This window comes from Camelus ferus, chromosome 14 (assembly GCF_009834535.1).
Source record: "Camelus ferus isolate YT-003-E chromosome 14, BCGSAC_Cfer_1.0, whole genome shotgun sequence".
In the NCBI taxonomy this organism is placed as follows: Eukaryota; Metazoa; Chordata; class Mammalia; order Artiodactyla; family Camelidae; genus Camelus; species Camelus ferus.
In genome coordinates this window covers 13,592,435-13,616,440 of record NC_045709.1, presented here as the reverse complement: position 1 = coordinate 13,616,440, position 24,006 = coordinate 13,592,435, and the positions used below count along the sequence as shown (strand labels likewise).

The following is a 24,006-nucleotide window of genomic DNA, read 5'->3' as shown; positions in this document are numbered from 1 at the left end:
AGGAAAACGATTGCATTTTAATCAAAATCAATGGCTTCACTTACCATACTTGGCACACCTGCCTATTGTAGAGGAAGGCCTGTAGGATACAAATCCCGTATAAAGGAGCGGAAGTGATGGTGTGTTGCCTTGGATTATAGTAGTGACTAGTGTGGGCGTAACCGTGAGTGGTTGGTATCTGTTACATCTTAAATGTACAGAAAACCTAACTTGGAAATCATGCCATCAGTCAATGAATTGCTAATTTTTAATATTTAATGTGTAGAAAGTGTGATACTTGTCTGGACATTTTAACTAGATAAACTATGTGATTTGAGAAAAATACTTGCTACATTAAACTTTGACCAGCAATTATTTTAAAAGTATGATTTAATTAAAATGTCAGCTATGAATTATTAAGCTATGTAAAAAGCACAATGAAAGTTGTCCTTTGTCTTGAGGTAAATTTGTATCCTTACCAAAAAAAAAAAAAGTCAAATACACTCTTTGAAATATCACATTATGAACCTCTATAATTAAACCTGTGTAAGAACTGAGCAATAAGTTGAATTCTCTTCTTCATACACGTCACTAAAAATTCATCTAAACAATTGCATCTTTTTCCTAATGATCATGTCAGGAAAAAAAAGTGTACTCCTGTGTAAGTCCCATCAGACTGTTCCCCTTCCGTTTACATTAGTTTATATCAAAGACCTTTACAAATGTTAATTAATTCTCTTGAAACTAGTAGACAGTATATTTTAAATCTCCCTACGGAGAAAATACAACACAAGCTCTTGATTTTGCTCAACACTCAGACTCCTGCTTGAGTGACAATTTAAAACAATCAAGTTGGAATTAGAAGAGAATTATTTTCTATTTTTAAATCCTGATGACGGTTCTTGAATATTCCCATGCATAACTTCAGCATAAATGGCTGAAGACTGAAGATACAGAAAAAATTTAAGTTGTTGGTGGTGTTGATTATAACAAGTATCAGAGTAAGGGTTTGTGGTACCCAGCACTACCTACTTCTCTCCACTCCCCACCCCAACCTTGTACTTGCCACCATTTCCTTCAAAGACTAAGATAACATTCACCTTCCTTTTCTCATGTCTCTTGAAAGACACACACATTTTAGTGGAGAACATCTCCCCTTCTGTTGATGGCTAATTGTATTTCTCTCTCTCTCTCCCTACCTAATCCAGCTTAGGACCACATCTCAGAATGTACAAAATACTAAATGGTGAGCATTCTTAAGGATGTGATGGGTTTCTTGAAATTTCGCACATTTAACACAATGCCCTGCATATCATAGATGCTCAAGAGACATTTTCCCCCATCAAGTGTTCATACATAGTCCAGTGACGAGGACAGGGACAGCTAATTATAATAAAAATGCTTTAAAACATTAACACATTAACACAAAAGTGCTGTGGGATTAAAGAAGAGAAAGTGATGAATTCTATCTGGGGCTAATGGGGCCAGCAACGGATAGAGATGATAAGTGGTTCAAGCTCTAATCATCCTCTGAAGTCATGCAGTCTACTGGAGATGCCTTGTCTAGGTCTCACAGCCAGTTGGAGCCAGTTGGATGTAGAATCCATCATCACATGGTGACCGGCTGCAGCTCTGCTGCTGACTTACTGTACCTTGGAACCCTTCTTAGCAAATTATCTCAGCTGGGACTTGCAAAATCGTAAGAGGAGGGTTTCCCATTTTACAAATCAGAGACGCTAGCTTCTGCCCCAGTGGAATCACCCGAGTCTAACTCAGAATCCAGCACTTCTGTTAAGTGTTGAGAAACAATGCTACGTGAATACGTTCACACTCCTGCATGGTCAGGACCTCCTGAAAAATATTGCTGGTATTCGGGTTAAAAGATATTTGAATGGCAAACAAGCCATGGACGCTAAAGACAGGGACCCTCCTGAGAAATTTAGAAACATCTCCCCTGGTACCACCTGCTTGCATTCTAAGAATAAAAATCCGAGGGACCTGTGCCTCCGCAGAGAGAATCTGTTTACTTTAGGAAGTGAAGGTCTTTCTCTTTCCTTCTCTAGGGGGAAGGTGGGCAGTTGACACAGCTGCACTGAATAAGCACTGAGATCCATGGTTTCCCAGTTCCTCTCCTGTGGTACAATCGCGTGTATGTGAAGGATACATCTGGTCGCCCTGTGGGGTCCTGGAGCACAGGGAACCAGGGCTGGGATTGTTACGTACGTAAATTAGGTACATAAGTAATTTGTTTGTTTTCTGACCCAGAAACCTTGTTTCCTGTCAGGAAGAAATAGAGATAGGAACATTTAGTAATGATCTCTTGATTTCATTCTTTTAACTTCTACCTTTTAATTTCTTTTTCTCTCATTCACATCGATGTGCATTTACCTTAGGTCTTTAAATATAAGCATTGTTTTATAAGGTGAATTTTAAAATTCTTACAAACCAGGCTGTTCTGGGACTTTGTAGAGAACAACTGTAATTCTTTAGTTATTAAATGTGTTTTCCACAGCCAGTTTCAGGAATTAAAAGATTAAGTTGAATTTTAAAGTTTGCTTTGATGCTATTTGCTAAAAATTATCCATAAAATCTATACTCCCATTTTGTCTTTGCTTGTTTGCCTGCAGCCATGGTGATGACTCTTGTCAGTGTCCTTTGCAGGTTCCTCTTCCTCACTTTCCCCTTAAATGTTGAGTTCGAGTCTCAAGATTCATCTCTTCTCATTCTGTCTACACTCCCTGGATGTTTCCTGTGATTTCAACTGTCAGTTATTAAGCTGATGACTTCCAATTGCACGACCCAGCCCAGACATCTCACCCCACAGCCCTATTTGGTATTCTGCTGCCCCTTGACTTTTCCTCTTGGATATTTCACAAGTGTCTCAAACTCACAGGCCAGCATTATTGAAACTCATCTTTTCATCCTCAAACTCCTCAAGGTATGCTTTCTGATCTCCATGAATGGCAGCAAATGCCCCAAGGCAGAATTTGTGGTTGATCCTGGAGTCTTCCCTTTCAAACCCCCAGTCTTTACACTGAAATCTTATATACGTTGCTTTCCCTTCTACAGGGGTATCCTCTCTGTTAACAACAAGCACCTCTATTCCCCACAGAAATAATGATAATAGCCCAGTAACTGTTCTTCCTGTCTTGAGCCTTATCTCACCAATCGTCCATTTCCTCCAGTATCATCTTTTAAAAGGGCCAATCAGACCATCACATATCCTGCTTAATGTTCTCCTGTGACTGCAATGTCCTCCTGATGAAATTCTGACTTCCCAGCACATCCCATGAAGCTTCTGGAATCTGGGTTTTGACTTCCTTTCAAGACTGACCTGCCACTTGTACCCAATTAGGTACGTACGACAATTCCCAAATGACCCTCACATGTTCACCAAAATGTCTCTTCTATGAATACTGGGCCCTTTGTCTAGAATGGGTTTAAATTCTAATTCTTTTGATTCTTCAGCTGTTACTCATTTATCAAATACGTGTTGAGTCCCTACTGGGTGTCAGACACTATCTTCAGGGTTCACAGTCATGATCAAACAAGATATAATTCACGCCCTGCAGGCTGACAGTACAGTGAAGCAGGCGGACATTAAATAAGGAACGCTGATCCTCCCCTTGAGAAGTACTCTAGACCACAGCGGAGTGGACACTGGGGCCCCGCTGACCAGAGCAGGTAGTGCCACGTTAGAGAGACAGACCCAGAGTGACCTTACCCACCTCTAGTCCTTTCAGGACCATCCCTTCCTGTTCTCCTTTCCCGCAAGGATTCACTTTCTAACGTAAAACGCTTGGTCTTGCCTTAAGCCTTCATTTCTATTTCGATTCTTTTTAAGACACTTGCTCCTTTGCTGACCTACAAAATAGAATATTTACCCTTGGATTACTTGTCAGATTTCCATGCAGGGCGCTTTGTCTAAAGCATCTTTGATATTGGACATCTAGTAGAGTGTTTTATATGTGATAGGAGCTCAAGAAGCTTAGGTTCTAGGGTGAAGAATCACAGACATATTCAAAAGCATGGTTGTTAGAAAAGATGGACCGTTTGTAGAAATGTGAGTATCTTAATACAGCTGGAATGCAGAGGGCTTGGGAAGAGTGATGACTCAAAGAGGAAGTTGAATCCAGGTCATGAAGACATCAGCAGAAGTGTTAAGAGAGGAAGATGGATTCAATCATAATGTTGGGTTATTAAGTTCCTTGAATATAGGAAAATATAGGTATAATGCATACTTATAAAGGTCAAGGAATCAATCAAAATGAGTAAAGCTTAAGTTGATGCAAATTGAAAGTATTTTCATACGAAATTAAATAGAAAATGTAGGCTGGTTTTAATGTCTGATTTATAAGGTGAAAACCTTTCCCTTTCTACAAATTGGTTAGATCATTAAGTAGGGAGAGACAATAAGAAGGCATATGATTTTCTCCTGTGGTAGATAATACTAGATTAAACAATTAGTTTAAATATCTACAGCTGTCTGCCATAAAACTAAAGAATACTCAGAAAATTTCATAATTTGGAGAATACACTACCATTACAGCATTTCTGAAATGGAAACCACATCTGCCTTCTTTCCTGCTGATAAGAATAAGAGAGATCAATGAGAAATATTTAGAACTATGTAGAAGAATGGTACTATGAAAAATTCGACCATGACTATTAAAATAAAATGTTCCTATTCATAGTAATTTCGATTTTTGAAAATGTTATTTATATTACATGTTATGTTACATAGTGCCCAAGACATATGAATTTAATCATTTCTTCCAAATAACTGAAGATAAAAAATATAAAAGACAAGTTGTACACATGGAAAGGGACTGCGGAATATTTAGGGGAAAACTAGTCCTAATGCAGATGAAGTAACATTTTATAAGTGTGCCCAGGCAGCCACAAGCCCTGGATTAACTCACATTTTATAGGTGCTGAGAAGAGGGAATGACTGACAAACCATCGCCTTCAAACATAAAGAGCAAATTAAAAACAAACAAAAAGAAGCTACAATCCATGAGCTGTGAATCAAGGCAGTTAAAGAGGGACCACAAAGCCTGTGTGGAAGGAGGAGATTACTGAGGGCTCAAAACTTCAGGGCTCTCTTTGCACAAGGTAACATTATTGCATTTTAAGAAAAATTTAAACCAACCGAGTGCTTCTGATAAGAGCTATCCCGTGGCATTAAATGTGTTTATTAATGTAATCTTCACACACGTCCTATGGGATTTGATTATTAGTGTCATTTTACCAATAAAAAAATTGAGGCAGAGATTAAGTAACTTGCCCCAGATCACACTGGTAGGACGACAGTGGGACAGGCAGTAGCCATATCACGCATGGATCAGAGCCCAAACTATGGCTTTGGTTAGAAGGTCTCTTTTGTATGTTTAAGAAAAGAAAAAATACCCACTCCAGGTGAGTGAATTGTAAGAGGATGAACCAAATCAGCCAGTACGGCCCTTCGGCCTGTTCTAAGAGGTACTCCCCCTGGAAGAAAGGGTTTTTACAGTAAGGGCTGACAGTTCATTTGGTCTGGACCCATGGCTTGGCCACAAAGACCTAGGGTGAGATTCGTGTTACTGCTGATGCACCTGCAGATGGAAGGTAAAACCCGTGCAGCCCCACAGGGATCCCAGTTGTATCGAACTCCTTGGTCATCCTGTCTGCATCATGCTAAGGAAAGTCTTTACCTGCCAGCAGCTTCAGGCATTCATCATCATTTGACTCATTCTCTGTTTAAATCTCATTCATGGCTCCTCTTTATGCGAAGGGCAAAATCCAAATTCTATCACAGGATATGGAAGGTCCTTCCATCCTCTCCCTGCCCCCATTTCCTGGATCATCCCTCCGAGATGCTGACTTCCTTTACACACTCAGACTCTTGCCCACTGTGTCTTTTCTCCCTGGAATGAAAGCGCATGTGTGTTCGTGTACATGGTAGATGTCCACTCACTCTGCCCTAAATAACTGCAGAATGATGCAGCAAAGTTTGGTTCCTTCCTTGATGCTGCCGTAGCCCCTGTTGGGGACCTGACCACATTGTAAGGTCTTTCTGTGCATTTCTCTTTCCTTTCTGTGAACTGCTTAAAGGGCGGGGGCTTTGAAGCTCAGGCATCTTTGCATTCTCAGCAAACAGATGGAGAGCTGGTATCTTAGTGTGACCTCATACGTTCCTGTTGATTGATTCACATAATGACGGTTTGCCTTATTTATAGCAATCTCTTTTTGGACACTAATAAAGTGCCTTTTCCTGAAATAGTAAGTTATAATTTATTAAAAACGAGCAAGAAAAATGGAATGATAGAACACACACAAAAAAAAGGGTAAGGAAGGGTGAGTCAACAAATCAGTGTGACATCACAGACTCCCAAAGTAGGTGTTCTTTTGACTAGCATCATCACTGAGCAGATAGTACAATTGAGCCCTATTTTAAATCACTTGCCCTAATTCACCTAGGTTGCACCTAGTAAAGGCGAGCGTGAATTCAGAGCTCCGACTCTTTCGCAACTAAAATAAAGCAAATGAAGAGGCCCAATAAAGACCTTCCAAGAGGCAAGTCCAACGGACTCACAGTATAAGCAGGAGAAGGAACAGGGGTGAAAGAGACAGAAGGATTAATCTTGTACACTGACTGTCTAACCGGCACTTTAAACGTATTGATCCATTTACTTCTTATGCCAACAGCATCGGGGAGACATTGTTACTTTCCTTACTTTACAGGAGAGGCACAGAGGAGTGAAGAAGCAGGTCCAGGTTCACATCACTAGCAAGTGATGGAGGAAAGTACTGGGCCCAGGAAACCAGGCTCTAAAGTGCATGCCATTAGCACTACCCATGCAACTCAAGCCTTAGTCACACAAGCGAATCATTCAGAAACAACATCTCATAAATTATATTTACAATCCTAGCTGAACTCCTACAACAAAAGTGCATCAACAAACTGCATATTTCCCGAAGAGTCTGTGTTATCTCCATCATCGTCATCTAAGGTAATTTCTGTGTACGTTTCCATCTCTCTTTTTTCCCCTCTTCTCTTTTCCTCTTCATCCCTTGGGGTGGGTGAGTTGAATTTTTAACATAAATTTTCCCCTGGTGTAGTATAAAGCACAACGTTTATATTTTAATATTCAAATAGATGTTGCACTTGAAGAATTTACATTTGGAGAAAATTCAAATCCAGTATCTAAAACCATCCAGGCAAAAAATCTGCAAGTATCCATTAATTTATGTAACTGCACCCAATAGATAACAGAGTTCTTATATACAAAAATATATTTGTACTGTAAGTAAAACCATATCAATGGAATTTATAAAAATATTATATTTCTTAGAATAAATATTGTATGAGAGAGGTTCCTTTTGGAATCAGCCCCATGCTTCTCTGAGCTGCAGAATAGAATCTGACAGCCCGCGGCTATTCAAAGTATCTTCCTTAGACCAGCAACATCAGTATCACCTGATGAATCTGTAAGAAATGCAAATATAGGCCCCTCCCTAAGATTTCTGATTTAGAATTTCTGGGATTGGAGAACAGGAGTCTGTGTTTTAGGAGATATGCACTTAAAAGATATAAACTCAAAAACAGACTGTCCATCTCCCAGGCAGATACATAACCTCCTAGGTTCACATGGTACCTTCTGTCATCTTAATAAGGTCCTCAGGCCATTCATCCTAATGCAGATAGGAAAAATGATCAGAACGTCTTTCCATTCTTAAAACACAGCTTGCTTTCCATGAAATTGGGAGAAAATGCTCGGTCTTAATGTTTTGGCAAGTGCTGGAAACATTTTAACTGAACAATTCGGGAGACAACTTTGGGCAATTTTGACCCTGTTATAGCTGAACATGGCAGGAGCCACGAGTTTAAGAACGAGACTAAATGAATAAGAGTTCACTTACACATTAGCATTTTCCAGTTCAGATCATTAGAGTGCATGAATTATTCATGTACACCCCCATTAAATGCTCTTTATTTTTTTTTTTTTACTAATTCACGAATCATTTAGAAACAAAATTTTTACAAAGAGAAAAGGAAAGAGGGGGGAAAGAAAGGCAGGAAGGAGGAGATGATAGTACTTAGGTTTGAAAAACATCCTCCAAAGTACAAAATAACCCCAGCTGTCATTGCAGAACAAAACCATTTTATGTAAATTATGTGATTTGGGATAAGACTGATGTTGTACAAAATGTGGGGGAGTGACGGGTGTGTGAGATTTCAGGCACTGTCATGTTGAATGGGATGAGAAGAAAGAAATTATATTCTGCTCTAATTATATCAAACGACATTAGCTTAAACTGAAACAATAATTTCAATGTTTTGAAAGAGTAATATTTTGATCTATGTAATTTCATCGGTTAGTTGTAACTGATAAAAATAGATTTTGGTTACTGAAATGCGAGCGATGTTTGAGGTAGAGTTTCGTTAGAAGTGGAAAGGTTTAGAAACTAGTGCAGTTATCGTGAATAATTTTGAGGCATCATTCAGTTTAGATCCCTCCAAAATTGAGTGACAACTTCTAAATGTTTATTAAAATTGGTTTTATGGCTATAAATTGTATTATCTATATGTTTTATTCCTATTGATAAAGTCATGAGCTGACAAATTTCACAGACAGCTAACACTCTGGGTAACAGTGTTAATAAAAATAATAGCAATGGAAGGTATGTCAATACTTATCAGAACTCATTTCCCCCCAAAATAAACAGTAGTTACCTTTACAAACGCAACGATTTTCAAGGAGATTGTTGCTAAATATAAGGAGTTCATCACAAAATCCATTAGATTCCACCAATCATGGATGTAATCTTGAAGTCCACCATCCCACATTTGTTTAATTTCTCCCCATATAAAACCTGTAATTATAGAAAGATTCATATAAGGGTGATTTTCAATCAAATCACTAAAAACAGAGATATACAATTAGGAATTAGAGAATCTCGGAGCTGTGAGAAACTATATAGTCACACTAAATGCAACATCTATTTTTAATAGGTAGTAATAATTGAGTCCCAGTCAGATTTTAAAACTTTCAGAACACTTAGTTAATTTGTAGAGAATTATCTTGGGGCCACTTCACTTTCTTCTCTCCATTTGACAAATTCATAAGAATGTGCAATTTTGAATCAAACTGTAATCCCTCTATACCTATATATTTTTCCCATGAAAAATATCATAACATTGATTTGTAAACAGATACTTTAAGACATTTTTCCCCCAAAGTCAAAATGACTCAGAGATTTATGAAAAAACAGCACATCTAGTTCATGTAACCGGCTCAATACCATTAAGCAAAGTACTTTGTTGTGCTTTTGTAAACAATTAGCATCTTCAGAGATCTGATTTCAGTTCTGGATAAAAGACTCGTAATATTCATGATACTTCATTAAAAGACCTTGTATCTAATAATAGCTTTAAAGTGACATCTGTGGAAAATACAAATCCCTTTCCTTTATTATGGTCATGTTTCGAATAGGAAATATTTTAGTTTCAAATTCCGGAAAGTATTTACCAAATGTCACTGTACATCATTATTCTATTTCCATAATCTAATTAAAATTTTATAAATCTATTTTTAGAGCCAAATGATGAGAAAGAGATCAAAATATCTAGAATCAGGAAATATTAAAAGGATAAATATGATCTTATAATCACATTAAAGCAAGCAAACAATGGCTCTTTTAATATGACAGTCTGAAATGTCAAATGTGTGTAGCAGTTTCACATGTCTTACACCAGAAGCAAAAAAAAAAAAAAAAAAAAAAAAAGACAAAAGTCACATAGCTATAGAATCAGAACTTTTTATGACCCCATTGGAGGGGTGAGAAACCAAGGAACCTATACTTCAAAGGAAAGCAGGTTCCTGCAAAAAGCATCAGCTCACCTGCGGCTGAGTGCAGGTGAGACACACGGGCACCAGACAAGAGAATAAGGTGATTTCAGAACAAACGTCTTAAACAGACTTCTAAAGGCTGAGTGCGCGCTAGTGTGAGAAGCTAGAACCCCCGGGACACAGACAGGAGGGGGGTGTCCACTCACTTGTAAGCTCTTTTCCGTAGACCCCACCACTGCTCAAGAGGCTGGTTCTGGCGGGGAGGCACAAAGTCCCACCCAGGCACCTCTCCTCCAAGGAGCAGAACACGTTAGCCGAGTGGGAGAAGAGGAAACAGCCCTGGGCCCCTCTTTCCTACCTGTCTTAGTTCAGGCTGCTATAACAAAGCATCAGATAAACAACAGAAGTTGAATTCTCTTTGTTTTGGAGGTTACAAGTCTAAGATCAGGGTGTCAGGGTCAGGGTCCAGCGAGAGCCCTCTTTCTTGTTGCAGACTGCTGACCTCTCTTTGTTTCCTCACTTGGCAGGAAGAGAGCAAGCTAGCTCTCTGGTCTGTCCTCATAAGGGCGCTAATCCCATTCATGAGGGCCACCCCCTCATGACTCTATTGCCTCCCAAAGGCTCCACCTCCAAAAAGCATCACCTTGTGGGTCAAGATTTCATTGTGTGAATTTGGGGGGCACAAAGACCTGTGGTCCATAGCACCACTCTAAGCAGAAGAGTACGGTAGGCTGAAACTGACTGCAGCAACAATGAAACTCAAACCCAGCTCAGTTCCTGGCAATATTGCCTCAAATTCCTGCACTAATGTCCTAGCAAATGAGGCATGTGCATTTCCTGGTATAAACTCTATATGCTTCTGTCTAGCCTTCTGCACAGGCAGAATAAATACCTTCACAAAATACACACACGAGCAGATGCACACCATGATACACCATATTCAAACTGTTCAAAAAATAAATAAAAAATATTGAAGGTGTGGGGATTGGGGGTGGAGTGGAAATAAGAGACACATTGCATTCAAACGAAAAATATAAGACTGATATCAAACTGTCTGAAGCCATGCAGGACAGAGTGATCGCATTCAAGTGCTGAAAAGAAAAAAAAAGGTCAACCCAGAATTTTAAACACAGCACAAATATCTCTCATAAATGAAGGTGAACAAAAAAAGTTTATGTTTTAGGGGTAGATTAAAAATAGAGGAATATAATAAAGTATTCATTGTGATATATTGCCAATAAACGTGCTTGAAGATTTTCACAATAAAACTTGGAAGAAGTAAAAGCATATTCAACTCTATGGTCCATAATTATTTAGTGAAAACTAGCAATAGTTGCTTAACATTATTAATGAAGTTTCACTTTCAAATTTTCTTACATTGAAATTAATAACCCAGACAAGGACTGATTTCAGCTGAATTAATTATGGAGTGCATTTTAAAGTCTGTTGTAGGTTACCGCTTTATTCTAGAGTTGGTGTTTACAACCTAGCTTCCCCTTTGAGTTTTCTTTCATAAATAAATCTCTCTTGAGAGTGCAGATAAGTCTGGAGAATAATTGAGGAGGTGTAATGTTCACTGTCTCCATATTGAAGAAGTATATGAGATCTGAATAAGAGAGGATGCATGCACAGATTTTAGAGCTTGTGGGAAATTTACAATTTACATCATCTAATGCGGAAAAGTGTTCATGTATGGAAACAATGTCCCCTTCCACATTCGTGGTGCTTTTTCCTACAGCATGTGGGTATCATCTCAGAATCCAGCACACAAACAAAACCTACATAAGGTAACTAAGGACCAAAAAGGCCATGTGACAGAAGCTATACTCCTGGTTAATGGAGAAGCCAGAATTGGACCTCAGTGTCCTTCAGCAGTGGCTCTTTGACAACACTTTCTTACTCCTGAGATTTCACAGCATGACGTATTTGTTTTGTTTTGCTCTAAACTCTGCCAGTTCCCAGAGATTAGAAGACGAGGGCATTGCAATTGTTGATTGAAAACAAGCATTTCAAGTTAACTTTTATCAGAAGGCACAGTGATACGAACAGACTGTGTCAGGTGAGCGAGGTGCCAGGCTCAGCTCCACTAGCAATCAGCTTCATGATCTTAGACAATCTCATCCTGTTCAGTTATCTCATTTCAAAAAAAGTTTTAATTATAAGCAGAATTCTGTATATAGAGTCATATTAGATGTATAATTCTACCTTAATGGTATTAATAGCCAGATATTGATTCTTCCTGTTTGGATTATCAAAATTTTATGAAAACCAGTTATCGCCATAGCTGCTATGAATGATCAAAAACTTCCCTGTTCCAGAGGGCAGAGAATTGCTTTTATCTGCCCCAGATAGCAGAACTTGGATCTTTGATATGAAAGTTATAGAAAGGCATGGAAGGGGGATTCCCTGGCAATACGAGTTTGTTCCAGAGCTGGAATGGATCACCCTGTGTGGTTGAGATTCCAATCCAGAGCCTGGAGCATCTTCCATCAGTCAGACGACAGAGAAATTCTAGCAATGAGTGGAAACCTGTTCCGCCTGACCTCTAAAGATTGTTTCAACTCTATGAATTTGTGAATCTGGTATTTTCAAAATTTGTATGTATTCTAAAATAAAAACTATTTAAATATCTGCTAGCCAACCAGAGGGTTTATATTCTCTTTCCCTTTATTGATAAGTTGCACCTCTCTCTCTCTCTCTCTCGTTTTTTGCTTCTACCCAACCGGAAAGCCAAATGTGATTAATTAACAGTCACCAAAATAGTTAACTTCAAATATTTTGTGGGTAATTATGTAAAAGAATAAAGATACCAAGGCTGACTGCTTTAGAGGACAAAATGGGAACCATCAGGAAGGAGTTATGAGGAAGCAGTTATGAGCTCAGGACAAAGCAACATTTAACCTGGAGCTCCTTAATATCTGAGCAGACTCTGTTCTTATCACACAGGTTCAAGGAGGTGACATTTTCATTGGAAGTTTGAACTAGATGACTACTAAGGTTTCCTAAGAGAAAAACAAAAACTCGGAACTCGGATATATTACAGTTCCTTTGGCGTTCAAAGAGTAGACATTAAATATGACTTCCTGAATCACACAAAAAATTACTTACTTCTGACTTTCAAAAGGCACACGTGTATGGAAAAAACAGAGCTCCTGATGAAATTGAGGACTCAGCCTATGAGTGTGTTAACCTGAGCTGTCAACCAGTTTTGCTCATGGGCTGATGGGGTTTGGGGTCTCTTGTTTTTAAAGCACCAGGTGACAGTATCACTCCAGAGGGCAGTTTGGGTCACTTTTTATAGCACTTGGTACGTGTCTGATGACCCCTGACTTCTGTTTGTTACGGGCATGTTGGTGAAGTACCATGTTTCCTGTATTCTGGCAACATTCACGGATATTTACAAAGAAACACTAGGGGGTGCTTTAGAAAAACTAAGGGGCGCTAGTAACTGGCTGAAAAATGCATCCGCATAGTGAACTATTCGTGGTAACGAAAGAGACTGAAGAGAACAAAGCTTGAGGGAGCTTCTGTCACAGACTGTTTGGGCCGTTCCCACAATGGGAACATTTCAAAACTGTTCTCCGCTGTTTATAAACAGATGACATGACTTCTCAGCCTGGCGGGGGAGGTTTAATTACAAGCATTTGATGTAAGACTGGGGGCCAACAACAAAAAGATCACAGTGCCAATGAGTCAGAGAACTTCCTTTGAAAAATATTTGTGGATGCCTGGAAGTTTTTACTACCTTTCCCATAACATTTTAATCAGGGCTGTTGAAGTGTGTTGTTCCAGCCTATCAATCATGTGAAGCTGCCTGGGCTGGGGCGTGGGGGTGCGTGATGAAGCGGGCTGACCTCAGATGCTGCATTTAATGGCCAGATTTCATGTGAGAAACGGGTGATTCTGCAAACAGACCTCTGGTCTTCTCCTTTCTTGCTGCCGGTACTCACACAAAGAATAAATAATCCCAAGCAAACAGCGAGCCACCTTTTCACCTCCGGCGCCTCCAAGCGCCTGTTAAGGCAGCACCAAAGCTAATCAAGGGATCTGACCTTGGAAGCCTCTTGATGGAACACGGAGTTCCGTGTGGTGGCACCAAATCAATGAAGATAAAGAGAAGAAAAACAGTTCCTCTCTGGTGTAGGGCTTCCCGCCACCCCCCCTCACACACACACAAACACACACACAGTCAGGGAATAAAAAGGTAGTCTCTAGTCAAAATTTTGCTTCTGTTCAAAAAAAAAAAAAAAAATCTAAACACAGTTATTTCCCTCAGTAGAGACACGTTAAGTCGGCCCCAGAAGGGGCAGTAAGTTGAGGGGCAGATGCTATTGTCTGTGTCTACTTAAAACCCGAAGATGCAGGTAAGAGCCCCAAGTAGCCACTTTCTGAAGACAGCCTACAGAAAATTGCAGCCTCCTCTTCCCTCGAGGGCTTCATAAGACGTATGAGTATCATTTCTGTCATCAACCACCGGCCATTCCAACCCCATGGTCTATATGGAGAGAACACTGGGAGGAGGTGGCAGGAAAGCTGTGAGGTCGGGGCACGACATGTCGGTGCTACTTAGGAACAGCAGAGGGAGAGATGAGGGTGGCCTCACCAGCCACCTAAGTCAAGTGAGGGAGACTCCCAGAAAGTGCCCCGTAAAGATGGGTGACGTCTACAGCAGGAGAAGCTGGCGTCTCAGTTCCTGCTGAGCATCTTCCCAGGAGCTTGGCTTGCTCGTCTCTCTGGGTCTAGCACGTCAGCAAAAGCAGACAAACGACGGGACTTGGCAGTGGGACACCTGGCAGCCGCCTGACCTCCTGCCATCTGAGGTAGCAAGGTTTTGCGATCCAAGAAGCTGGGCTTTAGCCACCTCGCCCTCCTGGCCTTGCTAGGGTCACAGGGCTCCGAAAGAGGCCGAATGCTGGTTACAAGAGTCCGGGGACTGGAAGGAATCAGGCAGAGCTGAATCGCAGACCCAGAGATCTACGCAGCCTGCAGATACACAGGGCCATGTAAAGAACACCTGTGCACCCATCAGGAGCATCAGGAGGCTACTCAGGATTAGCCAGAGATGCAGACAAACAACAAGGAAAGAGCTGTGGCCAGGGTGCCAGTGAAGGAAAGCCCTTTAACTTTTCCTGCCATCCCTTTTCCCTGCAGAAACCAAGGAATGGCAAGAACAGAAATAGTCTGTGTCCCTTCTTCCACTCCAGTGCTGGGGTTAAAGGATGAACAAAAGGATGAATGTTTCCAGGACCTCTGAGCCACGTGTCAGGCTTTTGGTAAGAAGAGGAGGGACAGCTTTAAACTGATGGTAAAATTCACTGGAGCCACTTTTTAATAACTCAAAGTCCCAGCAAACTGATGATGTCCATTAGATATCTCTTGAAGGAACAGGGGAAAGCTATTTGATAAAGGATGGTCGGGGAGTGTGATTGCAAGAAGTAAAATCATTTCAGGTTTCTGAGTCTCATGAGTCTCAATTTCTCAATAAACCCTAAATCTGAAATCTGAAATAAACATGAAATCAGCATAAAATTTGGTTTCCAGAATTGTTTCTCAATCTAAACTAAATACTAAAGCACTTCAAGACCTCTAAAATTTCTGAATCAATCAACCAAGGGGAGAATTCAAAAGCTAAATTTTTCATACAAATCCAGTGATTATTTCTTCACTTCAAGAAACACTGACTTAAAGGAACAGTGAATGGTTAAATATGCTTAGTTTGAAGACATCGAAAACCTTTAAATTACTAGTTCTGATACCATCAGTTTAACATTTAGAGAAAAAAAAATTAGCAGTATGCAATTAAGGAAGTACATGTTTTCAAACTGGGCCAAGGAAAGATACCATGTTAGTTTTAAATTAAGATATAAAAAAATGTAGAACTTGAGAATTCTAGCTCATCTGATTGCTTATGACCTAAATGTAATAACTTAAAAATCAAGTAAAAGTTTTCTATCACAGTAGTATTAGACTTTTGATAGGATTTCTATTTTGTTCAAAATTCTCCATGGGAACTAAGACACTGGATATTTATGTAGATGGAAAACAATGAAAAAGTACTCTTCCAAGTCTTTTTTCAAGTCACCTTTTCAATGGGCGGTAGTAGTTGTTTAATTATATATATATATAAAAATTTTTTTTTTTTTTGAGCTCATTTGCTGAGGTGGTTAAAGCACCTTGTCAAGGGGGAGAATGGGGAAAATCTATAGCCTTGTTATTTATAATTTCAAAAGTACCTCTTGGGGCTCTTTGAGAAGATGGATTATTCGGGGGTGAGGCTGAAAGTATGAGTAGCAGAAGCTATATGATCTTAACGCATCTTAGAAGATGCAGAAATGGTCCTCGGGAAGAAAGACTATATATAGGATTGTCTGTCTCCGAGTCCTCGTCTAGATGCGAATGTGATCATCATTTTTCATTTTACATTTTCAATTTGGCAGGCCTTGTGGAAATGTTCAGATTTGTTAATATCTACCCTTTGAAAGATAAAAATATAAAATAAATCAGGGAAATGAGAAGCCAAATTTGTTACAGAAAAATTGTTAAATAAGTATGTATGATACGCAAGATGTATAATCTGGATATTATGAGCAAACCCTAATTTACGCCTAGAAATTCACTAAAAGCTATTTTTCACAGAGCTCAGATCTCTTCCTCTGACACATCTTTTCCTCGGTTCACCCTTCTCTTCATCATGCTCAGTGTGCATAGATTTATATCCTAAGTAATTGTGGCCTATTCTTAAGCACACATGTAATATCAAGTCACTTTGGCAGTCATTTTGTTTTCTCATTGGGAAAAAAGTACTTCCTGCTTTAATTCTATGATAGCTTTCATCAACATTCTACCTCTTTTGTGAAAAATATTATCAATGTCATAATTTCTTTTTGCTAAGTGGTAAGTCTACATTTTGATATCTTGTATACAGCACACTTTTTTTTTTTTTTTTGCAGGAGAATAAGCTATGACATTAGTTTGATTTTTACAATTGAGTTATAATGGATTCTGTGGAAAAATCCAAACTAGTTTTGGGAAGGCCTTAAAAATTAGCATTCCAAAGTTTTTTCCCCCACATTTTACTCCATAGTATCTCCAGAAAGAAATGACATCTATTTGAGATAAATCTTCTACTATAATTTAGATGAATTCTCATAAAACACATTATACATGTAACATGCCATATTTAGTTTCCATGTACATTTTATGTACAAAGAAATTTCTCACATGAATATTATAGTCTTTTCGTATCCTTAGGATTATATGTTAAAATCAAACCCTAAATAAAGAGCCTCAGGGTCATGGCACAACAGAAAATAGAAGTAATTTTGTCTCTGATCTGGCTCCAGGATTCCTTTAATCCATCATTCTGTCTTTCCAGGGACATTCTCTTTCCAGACAATTGAAAAGTAAAGGGGCAGGAATAGCTCAGTGCTGGGGGGAGGATATAACTCAGTGGCAGACCATGTGCTTAGCGTGTGTGAGATCCTGGGGTCGATCCCCAGTACCTCCATTAAAAAAAAAAGTATAGCTCTGTTATCAGGCCCATATGCATGCTAGGTAAAGCTATTATTTTACTTTTTACTCTAATCCAAATGGGTAATTTGACAGTCTGAGAGGTAAACTGGTGCCTATCTGTCTACAATCTACCTTCCTATTGAGAGAATTCACTGAATTATCTGATTAGTTTTCTCTGTTGCTTTAAACTGTATATCTCATATGTGAAATCCAAAAAAAGGGAAAAAAGAGGACACCATGAACTCATCTACAAAACAGAAACAGACTCACAGACATAGTAAACAATCTTATGGTTAGGGGGAAGAGGGGTCAAAAGGAATAAATTTAGGAGTTTGAGATTTGCAAATGTTAACCACTATATACAAAAATAGCCGAAAAACAAATTTCTTCTGTATAGCACAGGAAACTATAGTCAATATCTTGTAATAACCTTTAATGAAAAATATGAAAATGAATATATGTATATATAAGCATGACTGGGACATGCTGTACACCAGAAATCGACACATTGTAACTAACTATACTTTAATTTAAAAACAAACAAACAAACAAAAAACTGTGTATTTCAAGATGACCAAAATCCTAGGCTTGATCTCTGAATGAGGCTTTTAAATTTCTTTGCTAAAGTCAATACCGACAGCAAATATTTGCAAGAAGCTCTCTTGAGGCAGTCTGATGGGAGAAAATAAGGGCTGATAACCTTCACTACAAGAAAGTCTGAAGGAAAAACAATTCAAAAAGGCCTGTAGGAGATGAGCTACGATTTATCAATGACACCACAGCAGAAGAATATAAGAACCATTGAAGATTCTCTTCTAAAGATACCAGACTCAGTAGACTTCAATTGATAAAGTCAAAAAGATGTTGAACTTCAACAGGAAAGATGGTGAAAATGACATAGAAACATTCTTCTGCCACTGCACTAAATCGTAAAGTATCTGGATCCATCTGAGTAATGCTGAGTAAATTCTTATTGCTGAAACACAGCAAAGTATACAAAGTAGAAATTCACAAGCAAAACCATACTTCCTCAGAGAAATGGACCGATCTGAGAAGATCAGCTTTAAAGTTAGAAAACTTGTCTCTTCAGAAAAAGTGAAAATGAATGACATAAATATATCAAACAGGTAAAGCGAAAGTCTTGTCAGGATAAACAAAATGAGAGGTAGCAAAGTAATCATTTCTCTTAAATCGTAGTATCATAGGTCTTGGAAACATCTGAAAATGGAAGGAAAGGAAATTTAGTAAAATGAAAAAAAGTATTTCTTTACAAACCAAGTACCTCACAGAGGTGACATGGGTTGAAAATCTAGGTTGGTTCAAGAACACTTGAGAAAAAACCATGGTTAGAGCTTCAGTCTTTCTTTGGGAAAATTAACATGATGTGGGAAACGCAAGCCACACCCTTCTCTGTAAGTCGTCCATCTTGTTATCCTAAATCTAGATGGTCCGTGAAGGGACCATAAAGTGCATGGTCACTTACTGTACCAGGCAGCAGGACCAAGCGAGGCGATGGAGAAGGTTCATTAGCAGAGTCATCAAATCAGACCTTGCCTTTTCGAGTCTATTACACTTTTGGTAAAAGGTTAAAGGATTCCCATCCTGTTGTCTTCAGCCCTCCTCTCTTCACCCATCCCCTTTCCCTCCAACACAAAGACCAGTTTTCTCTGTGCTAATAGCACTAGGTCCCCAGTACAGGATAAGGGGACCCAGTGGGACTTAAGAAGTCATCACTGACTCTTTCATTTTATTGATGAAAACAGAAAATCCTGAGAGATTGTGACCACTTATAATTTAACAGTCTGGCAGCAGTAGAACTTGGGCATGGGTTCAAACCCATTGCTTTTTCTGCTATAGCCAAATAATACATAGAATACCCTTTATACTCATGGCTCTAGCAAAGGACTTAGAACTCGTCTTAGACTTGAAGCACTCAGAATCCGCCAGGCTTGATGGATAATGTAACTGTTTTGACAGATCTCCTTGACATAGAAACATTCTTTTCCTCACTCTCTGTCATTTAAGCCTGATGATCATTCATATGGATTTTTTAAATTCTAAAACGTTCCCAGATAAATTAACTCACTGAAGTCAGGATATCTACGGAAAAGGTTGCCTTTAGCAGATATTTCTTTTGGCTGGAATTATAATTCTCACAATTAAATTTATACCTTATTTAACCATTCAGCGGTGATTTAGATAAGATTTCTTCTAGCCAACTTTCACGGAAGATTCTGTTACAAGTTCTGCATGTAGGAGGCAGCCAATGACTGTTGTACTTGTATGAATTATTCAAGGTTTGGAGCTTCTATTTTTAACATTATTTACCGTTTTCTGATATCAAATCACGTATCTCATTGTTTATTACCCATTTCTTCTAATAAAATTTAACCCTCACAAAGGCAAGGGATATTTTCTTTTTTTTTTCTCATTTAAAAGAAAATTCTATTTTACTATTGCCCTGTACTGACCTTACTACATAGAAAGTATGCTGCTTATTTTCATTGACTACATAAAGAAAAGACCAAAAATGCTATATTTGTTTATGCTGTATTATATTTATAGCATTTTTCAAAATGAAATAGTCTGTATTTCATTTGGGACACCAGGATTTGTAGACTTTCAATGTAAGTTATCCAAGATGGGAAATTCAACCTTAAAATGCCTCCTTAAGAATTGTTCCCAAGAAATCGTCTATGAAGAAAACTCAATGAAGAACATTCCTCATGTGAGATATTCACTCTAAATGGAAACAGGCAGGGAATTTTTATGTTTAATATCAATTGCTAGGTCATACTTATTTTATTCAAAAAGCCATGTACAGATTGTCTCTGCCTCCCTTCTCATTTAAGCAGGATCACGCTTTGTGCATTTCAGACTAGTGAGAGTGTGCTCTGATTCAAAGTTCACTTGAGAAAGTTTTTATTTTTTAAGTACTATTTATAAAATATCAAGTCTTGTTCCTATGAACTTTTCTTATGGTCAGTACTTACAGAATTTATCATCTTTAAAAAGTGTCTCTATCTCAGATTCAGATACTGCCCTTTTTTTCTGCCTTTTCCTCATTTTATCATCTCTCCGGCTGTTTTGACCATTAACCCAAACTGATCTTCTGCGACTGTGAATCAGGAAATCTGGCACATGTTTCCTAATTAGTAAGTGATGAGATGGACATGGTACCAGAGAGGTTTAAAATGATGGGCTAAATTGAGAAAATGTGATTTCTCAGCAAACCACGGAAGGATAGAAGAGAGAATAATTCAAATGTAAATTTTAACTCTGGCTACAATAACAAGAGGAGAGGAGACCAAGGTTTTAAGCAGCTGCCTTGAGGTTTTCTACCTTACCATGATTTGCTGCAGATCAAAAACAATTTTCTTGCTATGAAAAGAACATGGAGCGATTGGAGGATGTCCTACTGTTTAACTTCCTATTATTTTGATTTCATATCTAGTTTCAAAGATAAACTTAAATGGATTAAGTTAAAAAAATGGTTACGGTTACTTTATGCACGGAATCACCAATTCTGCAGAGTGATTTGTGCTTGTCTTTTAGAGGGTCTATCTGTCAAAAAAAAATTAGACTAATTATTTACACATGGCTAATGAGACATGTTGAAAGGCTTTGAAGACAAACATACAAAACAAACAAACAAACAAACAAACAAAAGACACCTAACAGATAATCATTCATGGGACCCGAAGTCATTCAAACCTAAGGTTACGTTTCATAGGCCACATCTGGGGGCAGGTCTACAGCAGCTTGGAAAGGATTTATTTAGCTTTGAGGATTAGGTCTTGAAGCTATAATGGTCAGACTCTGTTTTAAGTATTCCTATGTCCCAAACGTTAGTGATTATTCTTTTCTGAGCAACACAATTCCATGGCAGCAACACGTGTTTATTATATTTTCTATAGTATCACATTTACCCAGGACCCACGGTAATATCATCCACTCCACGATGGTTGGTGGTGGACCTTGCCTGTTCAAGTCTGACCTGTCGATGTGCTGAGAGGCAAGCAGCAGCAGGAACAGAAAAGTCAAATAGGAGGCTGTGTGGCAGATGAACTTGATAAATGGCTTTCTGATGAACAGTCCAAGGGGGCTTTTGGGAGCTATAAGGTAGCACACAGAGAAGACAGGAAAAAGAAGTCCTATTATGAAACACGTCACCATCTTCACGGCCCAGTGTCTTCTCCTCCAGCCGGGGAATTCGTCGTACCAGCGGGATGCCAGCAGCTGTTGACAGTTGGGCTGAGCGACAAACTACAGAGAGAGGAACAGGGAGAGTCAGCATTACCCGCAGGGGCTCCAGTTCAGCGACAAAAACAAAGACTTCTCAGTAAACTCGGAAGTTCTGTTTTAAAGAGTTCTGTGTTTAACAATCATAAAGTGCCTGAAGTCGTTCCGAGAATAAAGCCCATTTATGGAACATTTTAAGACCCCAGGCAAAGTGCTATGTGCTCATCCAGTCTTGACAGGTGTCAAAATACTAGGGCTGCACCTTAGGAAGCAAAAATAGAGCCGAGAACAGAATATTCATAGGATGTGTCCGTAAGTGAACAAAGCTTGTGCAACAATACACACATATACGTACATATCTAAGAATTGTGGCATATATGACACTCATGTAAAAAAATGTGACTGGTTATTTCTTGGTTTACTGGTTATTCTCCAGTTATGACATTTATCTTTTTTTCATTTTTATACTTGGTGTATATTTGATATTTTCTCTGATAAACACTACTGTCTCTATCAGAAAAAGTAAATGTACTGTTTTTTTGCAGAGTAATTTGGTTTACTTATTTATGCATTTATTTATTTATTTAATGGAGGTACTGGGGATTGAACGCAGGACCTCATGCGTGCTAAGCACCCACCCTACCACTGAGCTGTAACTTCCCCCCAGAAGTAAATGTACTTTTAATTGGATTGGGGCAATGAGTCAAGCACACATGAAAGCGTGTTAGGGTTACCAGGGTGTGAATCCTCGGAGCTGAGTTTGGGGGAAATAAAACAAATACCTTACAAGTATAATCAGTTACCACATACAAAACATTTCAGGGACATGACATCATTTTTATCCTTTGTGAGGGTGTAGACTTATTCTACTTTAAGGACGAGGATAGAGAGAGTTACTAGAGTGTGTAAATATATTCAAGAAGGTGATACACCTAGTAAATGATGAAGTGTATGGCTACCTGATCTGGGATTTTTTCCTGCACATTATCTTTCTCACTGAGACTGACAGCTAAGCATTATATAAATTCAGAGGGAGTTTTCTCTTCCAGATGGGATGGTCCGAAAATGCTTCCCAGTGGGTCTACACTAAACATGGGCAGATCCGTATAAGCCGAGAAGAGAGGGGAAGGCAAGGCAGGTCGGGAGAGAGGGAACAGAGGCTGGGGAGAAGGTGCACAGGGTGCTGAAAGGATGCCCTCAGGGGACTTCGGAATGCAGGAGACGCTTTAGTCCTTTGTAAGGGACTCAAGAAAGTTCTGTTGGTGTCAAAAATCGGCCCAGCCCAGAAGCAAACTGAACACCTGCCCCTTTCATAGGACTCCCCTGCCCCCTCAATATTTCTCATTGTTCTTCTTCAGTCTTGGTTTTTATGGATGTCCCATAGGTAACCCTTTTCTTCTCTGATGGCAATCAAGCAAACAGCCCCTGGGTACACAGAAAATGGCTTGATTATCATTAAAAAAAAAAAAGGTATTTGAAAGTGGAAGGAGAGATGAGGCAATGGATTAAAACAGCAGTTCCATGGCTGAGATGTGGAACCACATGAACTGGACGTGGAATGATTTCTCGTGCGACTGTTTCTCTGCATCTTGTCTTAGAGAGCCTGTTCATTAAAAGACACCGTGGGCAAAAAATAGATGGGTACATTGAAGTAACTTTACATCAATAGGTTAAGCAAATACAGCTAGACAAAACAAAACTGCATTTCTTCAAGGCTGGGGTGAAGGGGCTCTCTTCACTACTTTGTAAGTAATTTATTAAAGTAAGTGACAAGCTCCAAAGCTGGTAAAGTTAAATTTCATAATCCAAAGAAGCGCTTCTCTTCATACCCTCTTTGCCTATTAGTTTGGTCAAAGTCACGTGTTTGAAGGTCAATCAGGGCTGCTGCTGATACACCTGCAGAGTACCAGCAAAAGGAGACACGGGGCGTTAGCACGTCCTGTCCTCTTGGAGTTGGCTCCCCTCCCCTCCCGACACACACACCATCTTCATGTCGGCACTTTGTTATCAGAGCATAATCTACCATCTTTTTCCTGGTTTTCATATGAAGCTTTATTTTATTTTTTTTTACGGTATTCTTCATTAGAGTTTAGCACAGGAGAAAGGTCCTAATAGAAGGGAGTTAACAAAGCCTACGGAAAATGCAAGATTTAACGAGAAGTTGCTACATCTCATTAATTCTCAGAAACTGAAGGGCACTGTAAGAAATTGAGCATAAACAACACTGTTCATATAGGCAGAAAAAGTCAAAGGAAGGTTATGTACCTCATTCCACATGGTCTGGGTGAATTTGAGGACTAACATACTCTGACCTTCCTGGCCAAAATCTCATTAAAGCACGAGACACCCCAAGGCAATTCAGCAAATAACTTTATTGGGAGCACTTAAGGCTTGCTTGGATAGATATTTCTGTTCTGTCTATACACACATACAGGCTGTG

The 24,006-nt window shown here is 39.0% G+C and overlaps 1 protein-coding gene across 5 annotated transcripts in view; it reads right to left on the bottom strand.

Annotated features, from left to right (window-relative positions):
- Positions 1 to 24,006, bottom strand: part of TRPC4 (transient receptor potential cation channel subfamily C member 4) — a 170,706-nt gene that overhangs the window by 25,850 nt on the left and 120,850 nt on the right. For 4 of the 5 annotated variants that reach the window (XM_032496268.1, XM_032496266.1, XM_032496267.1 and 1 more), the window contains 2 exons: positions 21,254 to 21,590; positions 8,696 to 8,835 (listed from right to left, as the gene is read on the bottom strand). In XM_032496268.1, the coding sequence (XP_032352159.1) occupies positions 8,696 to 8,835; positions 21,254 to 21,590 (477 nt within the window). The remainder of the gene's footprint in view (positions 1 to 8,695; positions 8,836 to 21,253; positions 21,591 to 24,006) is intronic. The other variant, XM_032496270.1, reaches the window with a different exon arrangement.